Source organism: Trachypithecus francoisi, unplaced genomic scaffold (genome assembly GCF_009764315.1).
Source record: "Trachypithecus francoisi isolate TF-2019V2 unplaced genomic scaffold, Tfra_2.0 Lachesis_group2, whole genome shotgun sequence".
Lineage (NCBI taxonomy): Eukaryota > Metazoa > Chordata > Mammalia > Primates > Cercopithecidae > Trachypithecus > Trachypithecus francoisi.
In genome coordinates this window covers 75,925,257-75,941,580 of record NW_022681465.1, presented here as the reverse complement: position 1 = coordinate 75,941,580, position 16,324 = coordinate 75,925,257, and the positions used below count along the sequence as shown (strand labels likewise).

Genomic DNA, 16,324 nt, shown 5'->3' with positions numbered 1-16,324 from the left:
CTATTATTAAAACTAAGTGGTTATAATGACAACTTTATAACTGAAAAAACAAATAGGGTAAATTTGTCCAACAGAGTCAATGGTCATTTTTTTATTTAGTAAAGTATACATAACATACAATTGACCATCTTAACCATTTTGGGTACAGTCCGGTGGCATTAAGAACGTTCACATTGTTGTGCAACCACCACTATCTATCTCCAGAAACTTTTCAGGATCCCAAACTGAAACTCTACCCGTTAAACAAAAAGTCCTTGTTTCTCCCTGCCCCAATCCCTGATAACTGCTATTCTATTTTCTGTCTCTATGAACTTGATTATTTTGGGAATCTCATATAAGTGGAATTATAAGATATTTGTCCTTTTGTGTCTGGCTTATTTCACATAGCATAATGTCTTCAAGTTTCATCCATGCTGTGGTAGGTGTTAGAATTTCACTCCTTTTTAAGGCTGAATAATATCCCATTGAATGTATATAACACATTTTGTTTATCTATTCATCTGTCAATTAACATTTGTGTTGTTTCCACCTTTGGGAATTGTGAATAATGCTTCCACAAGTATTGCTATACAATGGTCCTAAGTTTTTGGCAGTGATGGGTAGAAGAGTTCCAGGATTTTTTTTACTCTGCACATGAATTTAAAACAGTTTCCCTCTCCCTTCCCAGGCCACTTCCACCTCCACCAATGCCCAAGCTCTGAGAAATCAAACATTTTATAGTAATGACCCCCGGAAATCTAGAAGAATTTGTCATGTTATTTCCAAATTTATTCCCTATTGTATTAGGGGAAAATGCAATAGAGATGGGAAAGATTAAGGGAAAAAGTATAGAGAGACAAAACAATTCTTCCAATTTTTGTTTTAAGATGTATTTTCAAAACTAAGGTGTAAGTCTTTGGTGTTTTGCTACTTACCCAAGTGCTAAAAATAGGGATGCAAAATTTGGATTTTGCCATTGAGATAAGAGATACAGCCAAGTCATTTATTTATTGAGCCATAAAGCTATCATTTGCCACTTTCTGCCTGGAGCATCAAGTCAAAGAGTTCAGGGACTTGCTGCTCTATTTTTTCTGAGAGCACATAATAGACACTCAATAAATATTTATGAAATAAGTGAGTGAAACGAATGATTAGAATGAGCCCTTATTATGTCTTGGGCTCTGTGAAAGACATTAGAGAGTGTTAAATGACATCATCCTTGCCTACATTATGCTTTAAGACTAGCTAGAGAATGAGAGACACAATACTACAAACAAACAGCAATGGGTGTACAGAGATAAGAAAGATTACTTCTACTTACGGATAGTAAGGGAAATTGCAAAGAGGCGTTGGTTAGAATGGAAAGAATTTTGATAGATGAAAGCATGAAGTACATTCATTTCATGTCCATGAGCAAAGTCATGGTGGGAGCAAGAAGCATGAAAGTATAATTTTTCATGTTCCAGTCTGTTCAATAAACTTTAAATTCCTTACTTTATTAAGTTTCATAGCATCTTCCATTTCCCCACCTCCAGGAGAAAATAATCATTCTTTATATTTCAGAAAAAGATATGAAGAAACGCACAGTAATTGACTGGGAAGACCTGGATTTGAATCACCGCATTCTGTAACTGGTGGTTCCAGCCAATAGATTATATTCAGTGAGTATAAATTAGCTTGTTTAGGGCTGACATATAAAAGGTAGACTAGGGGAGGACAAGAGAGATAAGACAGAAAACTCTGCAGGGTTAAACTGGTGGTGAAAAGAGAGGGTCATCACTTTTTTCTACTGTGAATTTAAGTACAAAAGCATTTTTTGTCCTTAAAACACAGAAAAATTCTTTGGGTGGAATATCTAAATAAAAATTGTATAGTAAAAAAATTTGATTATTAATAGTTAATTTCACAAAGGTTCTTTATTGCCCTTTTGGATATGTTTTAAGTCTGACTCTGTAAGTGTATATTTTAGAATACTGTGTTTAAAAAAATAATTTGGCAGAATTGTTTTAAACAAAGTTCCTCTTTCAAAATATTCTTTGACTAAAATGTGTTCTAAAGTTTTCTGATCTATAAGAACCCTTGCTTTTCAGAGCATAATTCAAAATAAATCCAGTTACAAAAATAAAATATATATCTCCAATGATTAAGAAAGATTATGAAGTAATGGAAGAACATACATGGCAAAGAGTTATGCATTTTTATGGGTGGAGGAGGATATGAAGTAAGAAAATGTTCCAGATGAGTATCCATGTTCATCAACTTTGCATAGTATGAATTTGATGGACAGCAGAGCATTACACAAACAACTTTTGGTGGTAGCACGAAGCCACTGCAATGAGTCGTTTTTCTCTTTTCATTTATGCCTAAAAGCATTTGATTCTCAGAGGTAGACTACTATTAATGCCATAATTAAAAACCATTGGTGTTTTCTCATCTGTTTTGTGGGGGAAAAAATGTTGGTCTATATCTTGAGTTGTCTGCATGAATTAAAAATTGAAAGTAGGCCAGGCGCGGAGGCTCACGCTTGTAATCCCAGCAATTTGGGAGGCCGAGGCGGGCAGATCACGAGGTCAGGAAATCAAGACCATCCTGGCTAACACGGTGAAACTCCGTCTCTACTAAAAATACAAAAAAATGAGCCAGGCATGGTGGCGGGCTCCTGTAGTCCCAGCTACTAGGGAGGCTGAGGCAGGAGAATGGTGTGAACCTGGGAGGCGGAGCTTGCAGTGAGCCAAGTTTGCGCCACTGCACTCCAATCTGGGCGACAGAGTGAGACTCCATCTGAAAAAAAAAAAAAAAAAAAGAAAGAAAGAAAGTAAATATTACATGCCTCCTTTTGCTATTTTGAGCAGCTGTATAAATGGGAATCATAAAGAAAATAAAATGATAGAATAATAGAGTCAAAGGGGGCTTTAGAGTTTGGTAGTAACTTCTAGTCAATTTGCAAGTGGGTTTGATGGTTTATTTTATATGTCAATTAGGCTAGGATGTGATGCCCAATTGCTTGGTCAAACACTAGTGTAGATGTTGCTGTGAAGGTGTTTGTGGATGTGATTAACATTTATAATCATTTAACTTTGAGTAAAGTGCATTACCTGTTATAATGTGGGTGGGCCACATTAAATCAGTTGAAGGCCTTAAAAACAAAGACTAAAGCTATCTGAAGAAGCAGCGATTCTGCCTCAAAACTGTAACATAGAAGTCCTTCCTGAGTTCCTGCCTGCTGGTCTGTTCTGCAGATTTTGAACTCAAGACTGCAGGAAAATTCTTATCTCATGTTCCAGCCTTCCAGTTTGCCCTACATATATTGGACTTGCCAGCTCTCACAATCATATGAGACAATTTCTCTAAACTAAATCTCTTTTTCTCTCTATATACTACTGGTTCTGTTTCTCTGGAGAACCTTGATTAACCCAGTGATAAAATTAAAGCCCAGATAAATTATGTGATTGTTCTAATGTGTTTTAATAAATGGTAGCAGGGTTGGTGATAGAAAGATGGAGAAACTGGGTCATATAATTGCCCAAAATATTGTTTATAAGGTTGAGAAAGAAATTCACAACTATCAACTTTCAGGCCGTCTTTTTTCATGGGTTGCAAGCAGAAAATGATAATAACTTATATTAAACCAAGACATTTAAAATCCTGAAATCCAAATCAGACGAAACACAGAAGGGATTGTTTGTTTGTTTTGCCAAAAGATAATATGATTCTTTAGAGAGGGAAGTTTCCTTACCATTTAAGGTGGTTTCATTTTTCAAAAAATGCTTTGTAAACTTTTAGGGCCACATAAGCTCAGTATACTTTAACAGGGCACGTTTCTAAAATGTGTCTTATTAAAAATATACCCCAGATTCAATAATTATTTCATGCTCTTGAAAAAATATTTCATAAGTATAGAAAAGACAAAGAATGGTAAATACACATATCCTGTTATCTTAAACATATATGCACTCTCTTCTGGAAGCTTCACCACAAATCTCTGAGTTCTTATTACCACTTTATAATGGAGAAAACTGGTCCTAGCAGAGACTAGAGGACTTGCTCAAACTGCTCAGAGACAGAGCAGCTGACCGCTAGATTTGAACTTTCCTCATTGCCCTGCAATCATGCCCTTAGATCACCAGCATTAGGTGGTGTTTGTAGGTTTCTTACAGAAGGGTGGTGTTTGTAGATCTCTTTACCAGGAGTCCTATAGTAAGCTGAATTATCATCCTAATTAAAAGGATATGTGGATTCTGTTGTACTAGCATGTATATTAAGATTTGTTTGGGGAAAAAAATTCAGTACATCTCTTCCTCATCATTAAAGATAACTGTACCATGTTGTCTTGAAGGTATGAATTTATTTTATAAGGGAGATGGAAAATTTGATAACCAAAATGAGACATTACCTGTCCTCTATCTTTCCCATATTGCTCCCCATTTGGGGTGAATATTCTCAGGACTTAGCATCATTGCAGGAAATAAGCTAGGCTCTAGGTTTTTTTCTTATTTTTTTAATGCTATTTGGGATTAGATGGATTCACTAACCTTGAATAATTATTGTCATATTTTATGGCTCTCTTTGTCTCCTATGTTGATTTTCATTTCCCCAATCTAATAGCATTTCCCATAGAAAAATAAAAATTTACACAACCCTGGCATGAAAGAACAGAGGTCTCTTTATTGCATCTCCATTTCCTGGGTTGCAAAGGCCCAGCACACTTTCAGTTCATCTCCTATAATTCCTATTGAGGCCACTGCTGTTCTCATTACATTTGTAAAACTTCATCTCTCTCCTTCTACTCGTCTGAGAGCAGGTGGACCCAGACAGTTCTTTGGAGGCTCAGTGAGTGATTTCTCTTGAGAGAGGCACATCTTTCCAGTCTACAAAGAATGAAAATCCAGACAGTTACATAGATCACTTTGAATGGTACCAAATACATTCCAACAAATGCTACTGGCAATAATTGGAGCATGTCACTGGGAGATGTGGTGATTTTCTTCCAGCATAAGACTCCAGTCTTACCCTGAGTGCCATGAAACTGACAGGACTGAGGCAGTGTTCTCCATAGAAATAATATAGACTTCTCATGATCTGAGAAAAGAAGGGGGGACAGCATTTCTTGACTTTGAAATGTCTGGAGCAAGGTACCCAGGATTAGGTGGGAACCACCTAGAATTTACCATGCCCTTCACTGACCCACACTTACCAGATATTTCACAAAGTAGGCAAAAGAGTGAATAAAGATCATCATTTTTTTAATAAACAGGGTTGTGGTCTCTGGCTGAGGAAAGGTATAACCTGTTGTAGATTACAAAAAGGAAAGCTCTTTGATAGCGATGGAAAGCCCTGAAAGCCAGCATGAGAAGTCTGTTCCTCAGGAAGCAATAACATCTCAAAGTCTACTAGGATTTTAGGTTCAACTGCAAGACTGTCTTTCGTACAAACAGGACGAGAAAGTCACACCAAAGGACCGAGCAAGCCATGGGCAAAGCAGTTGGAAAAAAAAATGAATAGAAAAGAAAAATAAACCAGGGAAAGCTGCAGAATGGCGAGGAAAGGCAGAGACGCCTAGAAAGGGTAAGACGGGAGGAGGGAGTTGGAGAGGGAGGGGAGAGCGGAGAGAGCAGAGCACCGACGTCAGGAACAAAAGCTCCAGCGGAGTCTGGCGGAGGCACTAAGGGAGCACGGGGTGTTTTGAATAATTATTAAAATTAGCATGTGTCTGCGCCATCCTGTGGGTGTGGCGCACAGAGGAGTGTAAACTCTAGCGGGGCTGGAGCAAACATTGGATTAGCGGCAGCAGCCTGCCAACCTGCCCGAGGAGTGCTGGGACCAGCGCGCTGCACGCCGACTGCACGATGGCCTCGTCTCAGGGGAAAAACGAGCTGAAATTAGCCGACTGGATGGCAACTCTGCCGGAGAGCATCCACAGCATCCCCCTCACCAATTTAGCCATTCCAGGTAGGAGCGCAGGGGCTGCCGGCTAGGCGCTCGGCGCCCGCTCCACCTGCCCCGCCCTGCTTTATCTGCCACTAAGTGGTAACTTGCCACGATGCCCGTGGGAGGGAAACTCGTCTTCCAGGGTGGGTCTCAGGCCAGGCGAGCCCGCGCCGGGTAGCCTTGGGCTTCCTGGCGTTTTCCAGACCTCTAAGGACCGAGGCGCTAGAGTCAAGGTGACTGCTTTTATCCTGGGCGTTTGAAGCAGGTTATATGCGGAGGACTGGGGCAGAGGAGAAGCTGGGCTCCAGGATGGTGCCTCCTGACCCCCTCCTATGGTTTCCTCTGCAGATTTGGGGGAGTGGGAGCGATCTCTGGGTCTGTGGGGTGACAGTGTGCGGCGAACGCGAGCTAGTGTCAGGAGCTCGCCTCCGGTGCAAGGACCTGAGTCTATCCCTGGCATGGAATTGAGCGGATTTGATAGATTCTCGGCTAGAGTCATTAATATTCGTCCCCAATCTCCTTTAAAAAGACAAAGCGCTTCCCGAAGAGTGATGAAAGTTCAGGGACCAGAGGCGGCGTGATAGCTGTCCTTGAAAAGGAGCCGAAGGGGGCGACGGGCAGAGGGCACCGTTGCGTATTGGCATGCACCCCGGGGGCCCTGGCCAAGTGGTCGCCGTCTGGAGTCTGGTCCCAGTGCGTGTTGGCAACACACTTCGTCAGAAAAGCAAACCCTTGTGAACCGTGTGTTTGCTGCTCGGGACAGAAGCTGGGCAGGGGAACCTGGGTGACCTGCAGCGGAGGGGTGGGATTAATAGGCAAATTTTAGGGAAAAGGTGACTGAGAGTGTGCCCAGACAGCGTAGAAGGAAAGAAGCGTGGACAAAACGAGGAAGAGACCTGAGGGATCAAGAAGCTTCGGCTTGATGTGTGCGACTTGGACCATAGACTGGGCAGGTTTCTAGGGTGGGAGATTCTAGCAACCCCCAGATCAGGTATCCAGGAGTGAGGGTTGTTTCAGACAGTTTACAACAATGACAGCTGGGGACACGGCCATACTTTATTAGCAATTTGGCTATGCAGTTGGGCTACGAGAGCACACACCTGATCTTTTCAGAGCTGGGCTGGAGGGCAAATTACTCATGAACAGTCCACTTCTGGCCCTGAAGTAAGCTGGATTATTAAATTCAGCGTTCTGGTCTACCTCCTCTTGATCTGCTCCATCCAGCGCCCCCTCTCAGCTATTGGAGGAAAATATAATAAAGAACAAAACACAACAAAAACAAAAACAAAAGAAGGGTTATTTTGAAAATCACTAGATGCTTCAACCAACAGTGCTGCCATTGATTAGTCCCTCAAATCAATGGTTGTTAGTCAAGTGAATATTTGACAGCAATGGCAGGCACAGTCTCTGCTACAAGTGCTATCCACAGAAGGAGCTGTCTCCTTTTGTCCTTCTTCAACAGATAGCTTCCTAAGGGCCAGGGATCTCCAAGGAAAAGAACCAACCCGAGGTTCTCCATGCAGCACTTACTCTGCTACCTAGGTGAGCCTGGGGATTGCTCTTTTCAAGGAGACAGTAGAAAGCACAACTTTGGCATAACTCCATTCTCTCTTCTATAGGCATTCCCATTCCTTTTCCGTCTTCATTTTTATTTGGATTTTTGACAGTTTCTTTCACATGGTCTCCTCTGAATGTTTTTATATGCATAGAAGGTAAGAAGGGCAATCACTGTGATGCAAACCTTCTGGCAGGTGACTCTCTAGACATACAGGATTAAAAGCCTAAGTTTGCTTATGTAGTTTGAGAGATGGTGTGATACCTTTTTGAGTCTACCTTACATTTCTGTAATATTTCACTTTACAATCTCTGTTATGTACACCAGCTCACATAATCCTTCCAAAACCCCATAAAGTAGGCAGTGCTGGCACTATTACCTCCGTGTCACAGATGAAAAAACTGAAGCTAAGCAAAGACAAATGAAGATCCCTATCAGTTCAGGGATCTGACCCCTTAATTGGACCTTTGGGAAGATACCCTATGAATTTTGGAGGGAAAGGCTTTTTGATTTGTATCTGGATGATTCAGCAGCAACTGTGACTAACCAGGGTTAAGAAACAAGGAAGAAAGCATTAGTGGGAACAGAGTAATTTTCCTTTCCTCCCATGGACAAAATAAAAACCTGAAGTGAGAGATTTTGGTATCTGGGTGATCTTAGAGTACAGACATGAAGATGATGATGGCATTGGGCTTCCATGAGAATTTATATTGTTTTCCCAACTCCTCTTGGTATTACACTCAAATGGATCCTCTGTAAAACTTCTCCTTCTCACTCCAATACTTGTAAGAAAAAAATAGACACAACATATTTCATCAAATCTATACTCCTGAATACCCCCATGTTTCTGTAAATTGGTTTGGAAGATACATACATGTAAAAAACCAGGTTTAAAAACAGGTTTGGCACCTTTTTGTATAATTCAGCACTGAGAATTTTTGGAGGAAAAAAAGATATTCAAACTTTGATAGTCAGAGAAGACTAATTGGAGACTATTAAACACTAATGGAATAATTGCCTTAAAATCATGCTAATAGCTTCCTGGCTGCTACATGTTTACTTGGCCAGTTGCTACAGCTCAAATTAAGTAATTATCTCCACCATTTAAAACCACTCCTGGTGCACCACACAAGTGTTTCTGTTGAGGGGAACTGCTGCTCAGTCATCCTCAAAGCTTCAGGTTTTCTTAGGTAAAGCGGCTGGAAAATGAAGAGCTGCCTAATTATAAGGCTACCCACCTGGGGCAGCTGACCCAGATTACCCAGAGTTACAGAAGAAAACAACGTGCAGCTGTGTGATATTCCCCACCAGAGCACAGTTCTGGTGTCTTTAAATATTTCTCAAATCTCTGCATTTTGAATACTTTCAGAGTAATCTCTCAATAGCTGTTTTGCATTTAAATGGCTCCATGATATGATTGATATTGACTGGACTGAGGAATTAAGTTAGTAATTGGTGTTAGTATTTCACTTTGAATTTATTTTTTAAAGAAATGACACAGCCAGAACACATTGACAGTTACTCGAATTTCAGCCTTGTTTATCATTTCTTTCTCTCTCTGATGGCACTAACCTTAAGTGTTCATTCATGCATATTTGTTTAATAATGGCATTTTGGATTATGAATGATACTGCCCTTCACTATAAGCAGGTGAAAGAGCATAAACAGAGATGGGAGCAGGAAGACAAAGTATAAAATTTAGGTAAAAGTGAGACTGATGAAAATTCAGTTTCTCTGAAGCAGAGTTCTAACTCTGTAATCATGGTGGCTCCAGAACTATTGTAAAGAGGTTCATCATGGGAACAAGTAAGGTGTTGGTAATCTGCGTCTGAGTCTCTGTTCTTGTGTCTGATTTACTAGTTTTTAATTTCTTCCCCTAACAGTGATCCCTTCTTGTTGCTGCCTGTGTTCCTGGAGCCAACCATCTTCCTCCTCTTTGTAATTTTCTATTTCTATTTTACTTGGAACAAGTCAATCTCTAGGATGTATCTGGTACTGGGTCTAATTGTGCAAATTTCTAAAGAACAAAACAAGAGCAGTTCCCACCTCCCACCCCATTTTTTAGTGGATAGTGATACAGAAGTGAATCTTTCAAGAGAGTAAAAAAGCAACAATATTGTTTAGGATGAATATCTCTCTTGTTCTGCCTCTCTAATTCCCAGTTTTGTTTTTGGTTTTGTGAAAAAGGAAAAACTGAACAGTATCTGAAACACAATTTGTTCTACTAGGACTTTTCTGATGAATTGAATCCTTGACTATTTTTAATCAATGTAAAGTGTTATATATGCTATTTTACCATTCACAAAGTGTCTTCCTATGCACACATGTGCCTTCTCACCATTCTAACAATAATTTTCTAAGACCTTGGTACTCAAAGTTGGTTCAGGGACCAACAGCATCAACATACATGTGGGCTTGGTAGAAATGCTGCATCTCAGACTCCATGCATCACACATCAGATCTATTTAATTACAATCTACATTTCAACAAAATCCCTAGATGATTTATGTACACATTTAAAGTTTGAGAAAACTGCTTTAGTGTATCTCTAAAGAGGGCTTTTATGTAAATGTCAGAGCCAAATTTAAATATACATTTTTTTACTAGGCCCTTTCTATTGCACCATGCAGTCTATACATGTTTCCAAATTTATAATTAGGCATAAAGTCAGAACATCATATTTGACTCAAAGCTAATTGCACAAGTTAGGGACATTTCTGATAACTGACATTATAGGTCATCATGTACCTTGAGCAGTAAATGTGATTTAATTGCTACTTAACTCTTCAAATTAGGTCACTGTGATAAAAGTAAAATCTTTCCTCTCATTTCCTTAAAGTTCTGCTGCTTCTTATTGGCCATTCATAGCACTTACAATCAGCTCATCTGATGATGCTAGTGATCCCTAATGCCAATTTAGGAAACATCTCTATATTGGTTCTTTGTTCATTTGGAGTCGTTCTTTGTTGTGCATAAGACCAGCTCCTTCTGATATAAGTTGCAGGTTGATTCATTTTATTTATAAGCTAGAACTTTGCAATATTGTTCTTGAGTAAAAGTGGCATCATGAAATAATGCAAAATGTAGCATCAGAAAGCCATCAAAAGCATCAACATTAAAGGTAAACAGTAAATTGGTGTTCTTTTTTTTTTTTTTTTTAGACGGAGTCTCGCTCTGTCCCCAGGCTGGAGTGCAGTGGCCCGATCTCAGCTCACTGCAAGCTCCGCCTTCCGGGTTTACGCCATTCTCCTGCCTCAGCCTCCCGAGTAGCTGGGACTACAGGCGCCCACCACCTCGCCCGGCTAATTTTTTTATATTTTTTTAGTAGAGACGGGGTTTCACCGGGTTAGCCAGGATGGTCTCAATCTCCTGACCTCGTGATCCGCCCGTCTCGGCCTCCCAAAGTGCTGGGATTACAGGCTTGAGCCACCGCACCCGGCCAGTAAATTGGTTTTCAATAGAAAATGACCTATCTTGTTTGTGTTGGCAAGTCACATGTCATTTATTTGAAGCATAGCTTACATGGAGTACAGGCATATATAACAGTTTATAATCCACTAGATTGGATGTCAGTTGTTTGATACTATAATTGTTCTAAAATAGTTAAACTTCACACACACACACACACACGCACACACAGTCCTCCAATTGCTTAAATGGATATCACAATGTTCATAAATTAAGGCTCATAAACTTTACTCATATAAAGATTTATTATACCCTTACTTAGAGTTTATTTAGTCATATTTAATTCCAACTCTACCCAATGAGAATAGAAAGAGTAAATTATAAAGAAGATGAAAACTGTTGAGTGTCACACATCATTAATGACAATAGGGAATATTTATGAGGGGAGACTAACAAATGGAGATACACTGACACAAAACATAGTGTTCTCTACACTTTACCAGTCCAAAAGTAAAATCAGAATCACAGCAACTGTCAGTTGTTCAACTCCTCCCAAATACCACCTTAATGAACTTCCAAATAGTTTTAAAAATCTGGATGGATTCTTAAGTATGATCTACAAACCAGTCATTTGGGCTGGATTGAGAAACTAGTCCTTTAGGCTACAACATGGTATCTGTCATTTTCCTTCTTTCCTGTTTTGGGAAAGCTTTGGAGAGTTGTCACCCTTGCTCCTTTGACATATAGAGAAACTGTGCTTCTATAGTTTGATGCCCCAAATATCACTAACACTACTAATAGCTCCTCCAGAGCGTATTCTGTGTCTGCAGAGGCCCAACATTGAGCATGTTAATGTCTAACAAGAGTCAAAGGCTCCCAGAGCTTGATCCCCCATTGTGGAAGCTGCTGATGCCAACATCTATTGCTGACTCTGCCATCACTGCTGAAGCCCTGAGTGCTGGCACTGCCAAAACCAGGCATCTTTTTGCCTGGTTTATATTGATTATTTTGTTGTTGCTCCATTGCCCGGGGACTAACGTATGATTTTATGTGGCTGGGCAGAGGAAAAATATGTGGGACAAATTTTGTTCTGTACTCTGCATTATGCTCAATGTTAGCTCACTCTCTGCATTGGCACATATGTGTTTGTATTGACTTCCTCTTAAGAAAACTTCTTTTTCAGGAAGCGTCTTGATTTTTCCTATAAGTAAACTTCCAGTGGGTGCAATGTAATCATTCCTTTAGACAAATCTAGAGTGGGAGCACAGCTAGGGTCTATATTTTTCCCACTGAGCAGGCTGGGATAATGTAAACAGAGCCAATTAATCCCATGTCCCTAAAGTAATCCCTAAGGGCTCCATTGTATGAAATCACATTAGTAGCTAATTGATGTGCTCTGACCCATCAAGAAAAGGTTAAATCATTCACACACACACACACACACACACACACACGTGCACACACACACATTTTAATTCCTGTTGTTAAAGGGGAAAGCTCTGTTTTCTGGAAAACTTAACTATTACCACCAGTGAGGATGCCTCTCGCTCAAAAGTATTAGTTTTTGGAAACCAGAGAACATGACACCATGATGAGCACTCAAGGAAGTCCTAGACGTAATCATTGAAATTAATGTCCTCAAGAAGTTTATAGACTCTTCTCATGTCTTCTGGTTTGGATAGGGTTCAAATCGATCTCAGAAGAGTGGGGACCAAAAAATTATCTATATCGTATATTCTAGAAGGAAGGGAAATGTGAACAAAAAATTTAATCGTGGTTCAGATGGAATTTCGCTGCCAGAAGCTTTTCACAGTACCATATGTTTTTATTATGCTCTATTAAGAGAGGAAGATAGGTCAGTAAGAGAGGGGCAGGAGGAGATAGTTAAATATTCTTGAGAAGCAGCCAGGATTAGTCACCTCCGGAGGTCAGGTACTGAAACAGATGGCCCACGGATTTGTTAGATGCGCTCTTGTTATGTTCCTATATTTCATTACAGATCCTGGGAGTGGACAGCTCTTACAACACTCTATCTTAAATGCCAGCTAATGTTATTTTTTACATAGACGAATTATTTCCGTGAGTTTATTTTATTTTATTTTATTTTATTTTTTTTTGAGACGGAGTCTCGCTGTGTGGCCCAGGCTGGAGTGCAGTGGCCCGATCTCAGCTCACTGCAAGCTCCACCTCCCGGGTTCCCGCCATTCTCCTGCCTCAGCCTCCTGAGTAGCTGGGACTACAGGCGCCCACCACCGCGCCCGGCTAGTTTTTTGTATTTTTTTAGTAGAGACGGGGTTTCACCGTATTAGCCAGGATGGTCTCGATCTCCTGACCTCGTGATCCACCCGTCTCGGCCTCCCAAAGTGCTGGGATTACAGGCTTGAGCCACCGCGCCCGGCCTCTGTGAGTTAATTTTTATGAAGCAGTCACATTTATCCTTAATTATCATTATAAAGAAAAATTTGGTTCCTCCATTCACTTGAAAAATGTTCATTTCATGAGGCAAAGTGGATTATGATAAATGGTCATCTTAATTTCCTGCTATGCTTTCCTGGAACCCCCTATGGCTTGTTAGGTAGTGGAGAGAAAGATGCCCTTGTAGTCCTACTGGGCAAATAGGACTTATCTTCAATGCATGTCTCAGGCCATACACCCATGTTGCCATTTAGAGGAGGAAGAAGAGTAGGAGGAAGATAACCACAGCTGCCTTAGAGAGAAGTTAGCCCTAAATACACACCCATGTGACCTCTCCTGGCCCTTTCTCAAGAAAAGGTTGTCAGGGAATGTAAAGCTCCTGCCATGAATACTGCTAGAGAAGAAGGCTACAGAATGTGAAGTCTTGTTTAGTCTTCATCACCCCTTCGTGTCCTCATTTCTCTTCTGATAAAGCCAAATTTCTTGATCCAACATGAGATTCCCACCTTTGGAAATTATCTTAATTCTCTTGTCTCACTTTTTCTCTTCTATGTACCTGGAAAACCCCAATTCAGTTAAACTCAACTTTCTAATTACTCAGATACTAGAAAACTTCAGTGGATGAACATTGTTGGTGAGAAATTACACAGCTTGGATGACTGGACTCACTGGAAATTTCTGACCAGAAATTTTAAATGGGTATTCAATACAGACAGAGAGACTTACTACACTTCCCTAGTAAATTCATTTCTTGTTCTCTAAGATGAGAATTTTATAACTCTTCTTGATTTTCAAATCAGTACCTTCTTCCTACTTCATCTGTACTGATTACATCACATCTTATTTTATATTAAAGAAAGGGCTCCATTGTATTAAAGCACATTCACAGTTAATGAATGTGCTCTGACCTATCAAGAAAAGGTTAAATCACTCATACACACACACACATACACACACACACACACACACACACATAATTTTATCCTATTAATTCCTCTTTGCCACCTCTTCTAAACTGATTACTTCACCTCTGATTTTATATTTAAAAACTGGATGCAAACAGACAAGATCTTCCTCAGTTTTCCACCATTGAACCTACAATGCATCTATTTCTATATACTTCGGAATTCCTTTAGATAAGAGGAAGACCTGGACCTACTCATACCTAAGCTAAGTTTTCCCACTTGTGTTCTGGATCCCATCCACACAAATCTGTTCAAAGCTTACTTTTGAATTTATCCACTCTCTCTTTTCTGTGTCATTTTTCTCTACCTCTATGGGATCATTCCAATTAGCACACAAATATATGTAATAATGCCCCTTGTAAAAAAAAAAAAAAAAATTGTTACCACACTTGCCTCTCTATCAGTAAACTATTTCTCTTATTCTTGTAAAAATATCTTGTCTGCCTTCAGGTTGTTATATCTCTTTCTCTCCCTAGTCTATACTAATCTCATTAATTGTTCTTATCAAGGTAGCCAATGATCTGTATTTTGCCAAAGGTAATGGTTACTTCTCTGTCATCTTATTTGACCTTTCAGCAACATTGATGTGGTTCACCACACCTTTCTTCATGAAACATGTTCTTCCTTTGGCTTCTTAGCACACCTCATTTTTTTTTTATTATGATAAAACCATAACATCCATAACATGAAATTTACTTCTTAAAATTTTAAGTATACAATACAGTGTTGCTACCTGTAAGTACAATATTGTACAGCAGACCTCTAGAACTTTTTCATCTTGCATGACTAAAACTTGACACCTGTTGAATAGAAACTTCTCTTTTCCCCCTCTCTCCTCTCTGTCTCTGGCAACCACCATTCCGCTCTCTGCTTCAATGAGTTTGACTATTAGATACCTCATCTAAGTGGAATCATGCAGTATTTGTCCTTTTGTGACTAATTTATTTCACTTCACATAATGTCTTCAAGGTTTACCCATGTGGTAGCATATGACAGGATTTTATTCTTTTTATGACTGAATAATAGTACATTTGTATGTATATGCCATATTTATTAATCCATTCATCTGTTGATGTACATTTAGATTGTGAACAATACTGAAGTTTATTGCAGTGAGAATAGAAATCCCGATTCAAGATCTCAATTTCAATTCTTTTGGATAAATACCCCAAAGTGGGATTGCTGGATCATGTGGTAGTTCTATCTTTGAAATTTTGAGGTAATTCCATTCTGTTCTCTATAGAGGCTGCACAATTTTACATTTCCACTAACAGAATTTCAATTTCTCTACATCCTTGCTAACATTTATTATTTTATATATTTTTGATAGTAACCATCCTAACAGGTATTAGGTGATATCCCACTGTGGTTTTTATTTTCATTTCCCTGGTGATTAATGATTTTTGAGTTTCATAATCCTCTTAGCTATTTCATGTCTTCTTTAGAGAAATGTCTATATTTGTTCTTTGTCTAGTTTTAATAGGGTTATTTAGTTTCTGCTACTGAATTGTAGGAATTCCTTATATATTTTTGGAAATTAACCCCTTTTCATATATATGGTTTGCAAATATTTTCTCCTATTTCATTCTGTTGATTATTTCTTTTGCTGCAGAGAGGCTTTTTAGTTAGATGTAGTTCCACTTGTTTATTTACGCTTTTGGTACCTGTGGCTTTGATTTCATTTCCAAAAACTCATTGTCAAACCCAATTTCATAAATCTTTCCTCCTACATTTTCTTCCAGGAGTTTTACAGTTTCAGGTCTTATGTTTAAGTTGTGTGTGTGTGTGTGTGTGTATATATATATATATATAATATACACATTTATGGGATAAAATTGTATAGATTGAATAATGGTCAAGTCAGGCTTTTAGAGTATCTGTCATCCAAATAATGTACATTGTACCCATTAAGTAATTTCTCATTATCTCTCCCCTTTTATCCCCTTACTCTTCTGAGTTTCCATTATCTATCATCCCACTTGCTACATCCATACGTACACATATTTTAGCACCCACTTGTGAGTGAGAATATGCAATATTTGTCGTTCTGTGTCTGGCTTGTTTCACTTACAAT

At 39.3% G+C, this 16,324-nt stretch overlaps 1 protein-coding gene across 1 annotated transcript in view; it reads left to right on the top strand.

Annotated features, from left to right (window-relative positions):
* The first annotated feature begins 5,600 nt into the window (after positions 1–5,600).
* The window catches only part of PLCXD3 (phosphatidylinositol specific phospholipase C X domain containing 3), a 208,548-nt gene continuing 197,824 nt past the window's right edge, over positions 5,601–16,324 (top strand). Inside the window, exon 1 of the mRNA XM_033179457.1 lies at positions 5,601–5,928. Within this exon, the coding sequence (XP_033035348.1) occupies positions 5,826–5,928 (103 nt within the window). The 5' untranslated portion in view covers positions 5,601–5,825. The remainder of the gene's footprint in view (positions 5,929–16,324) is intronic.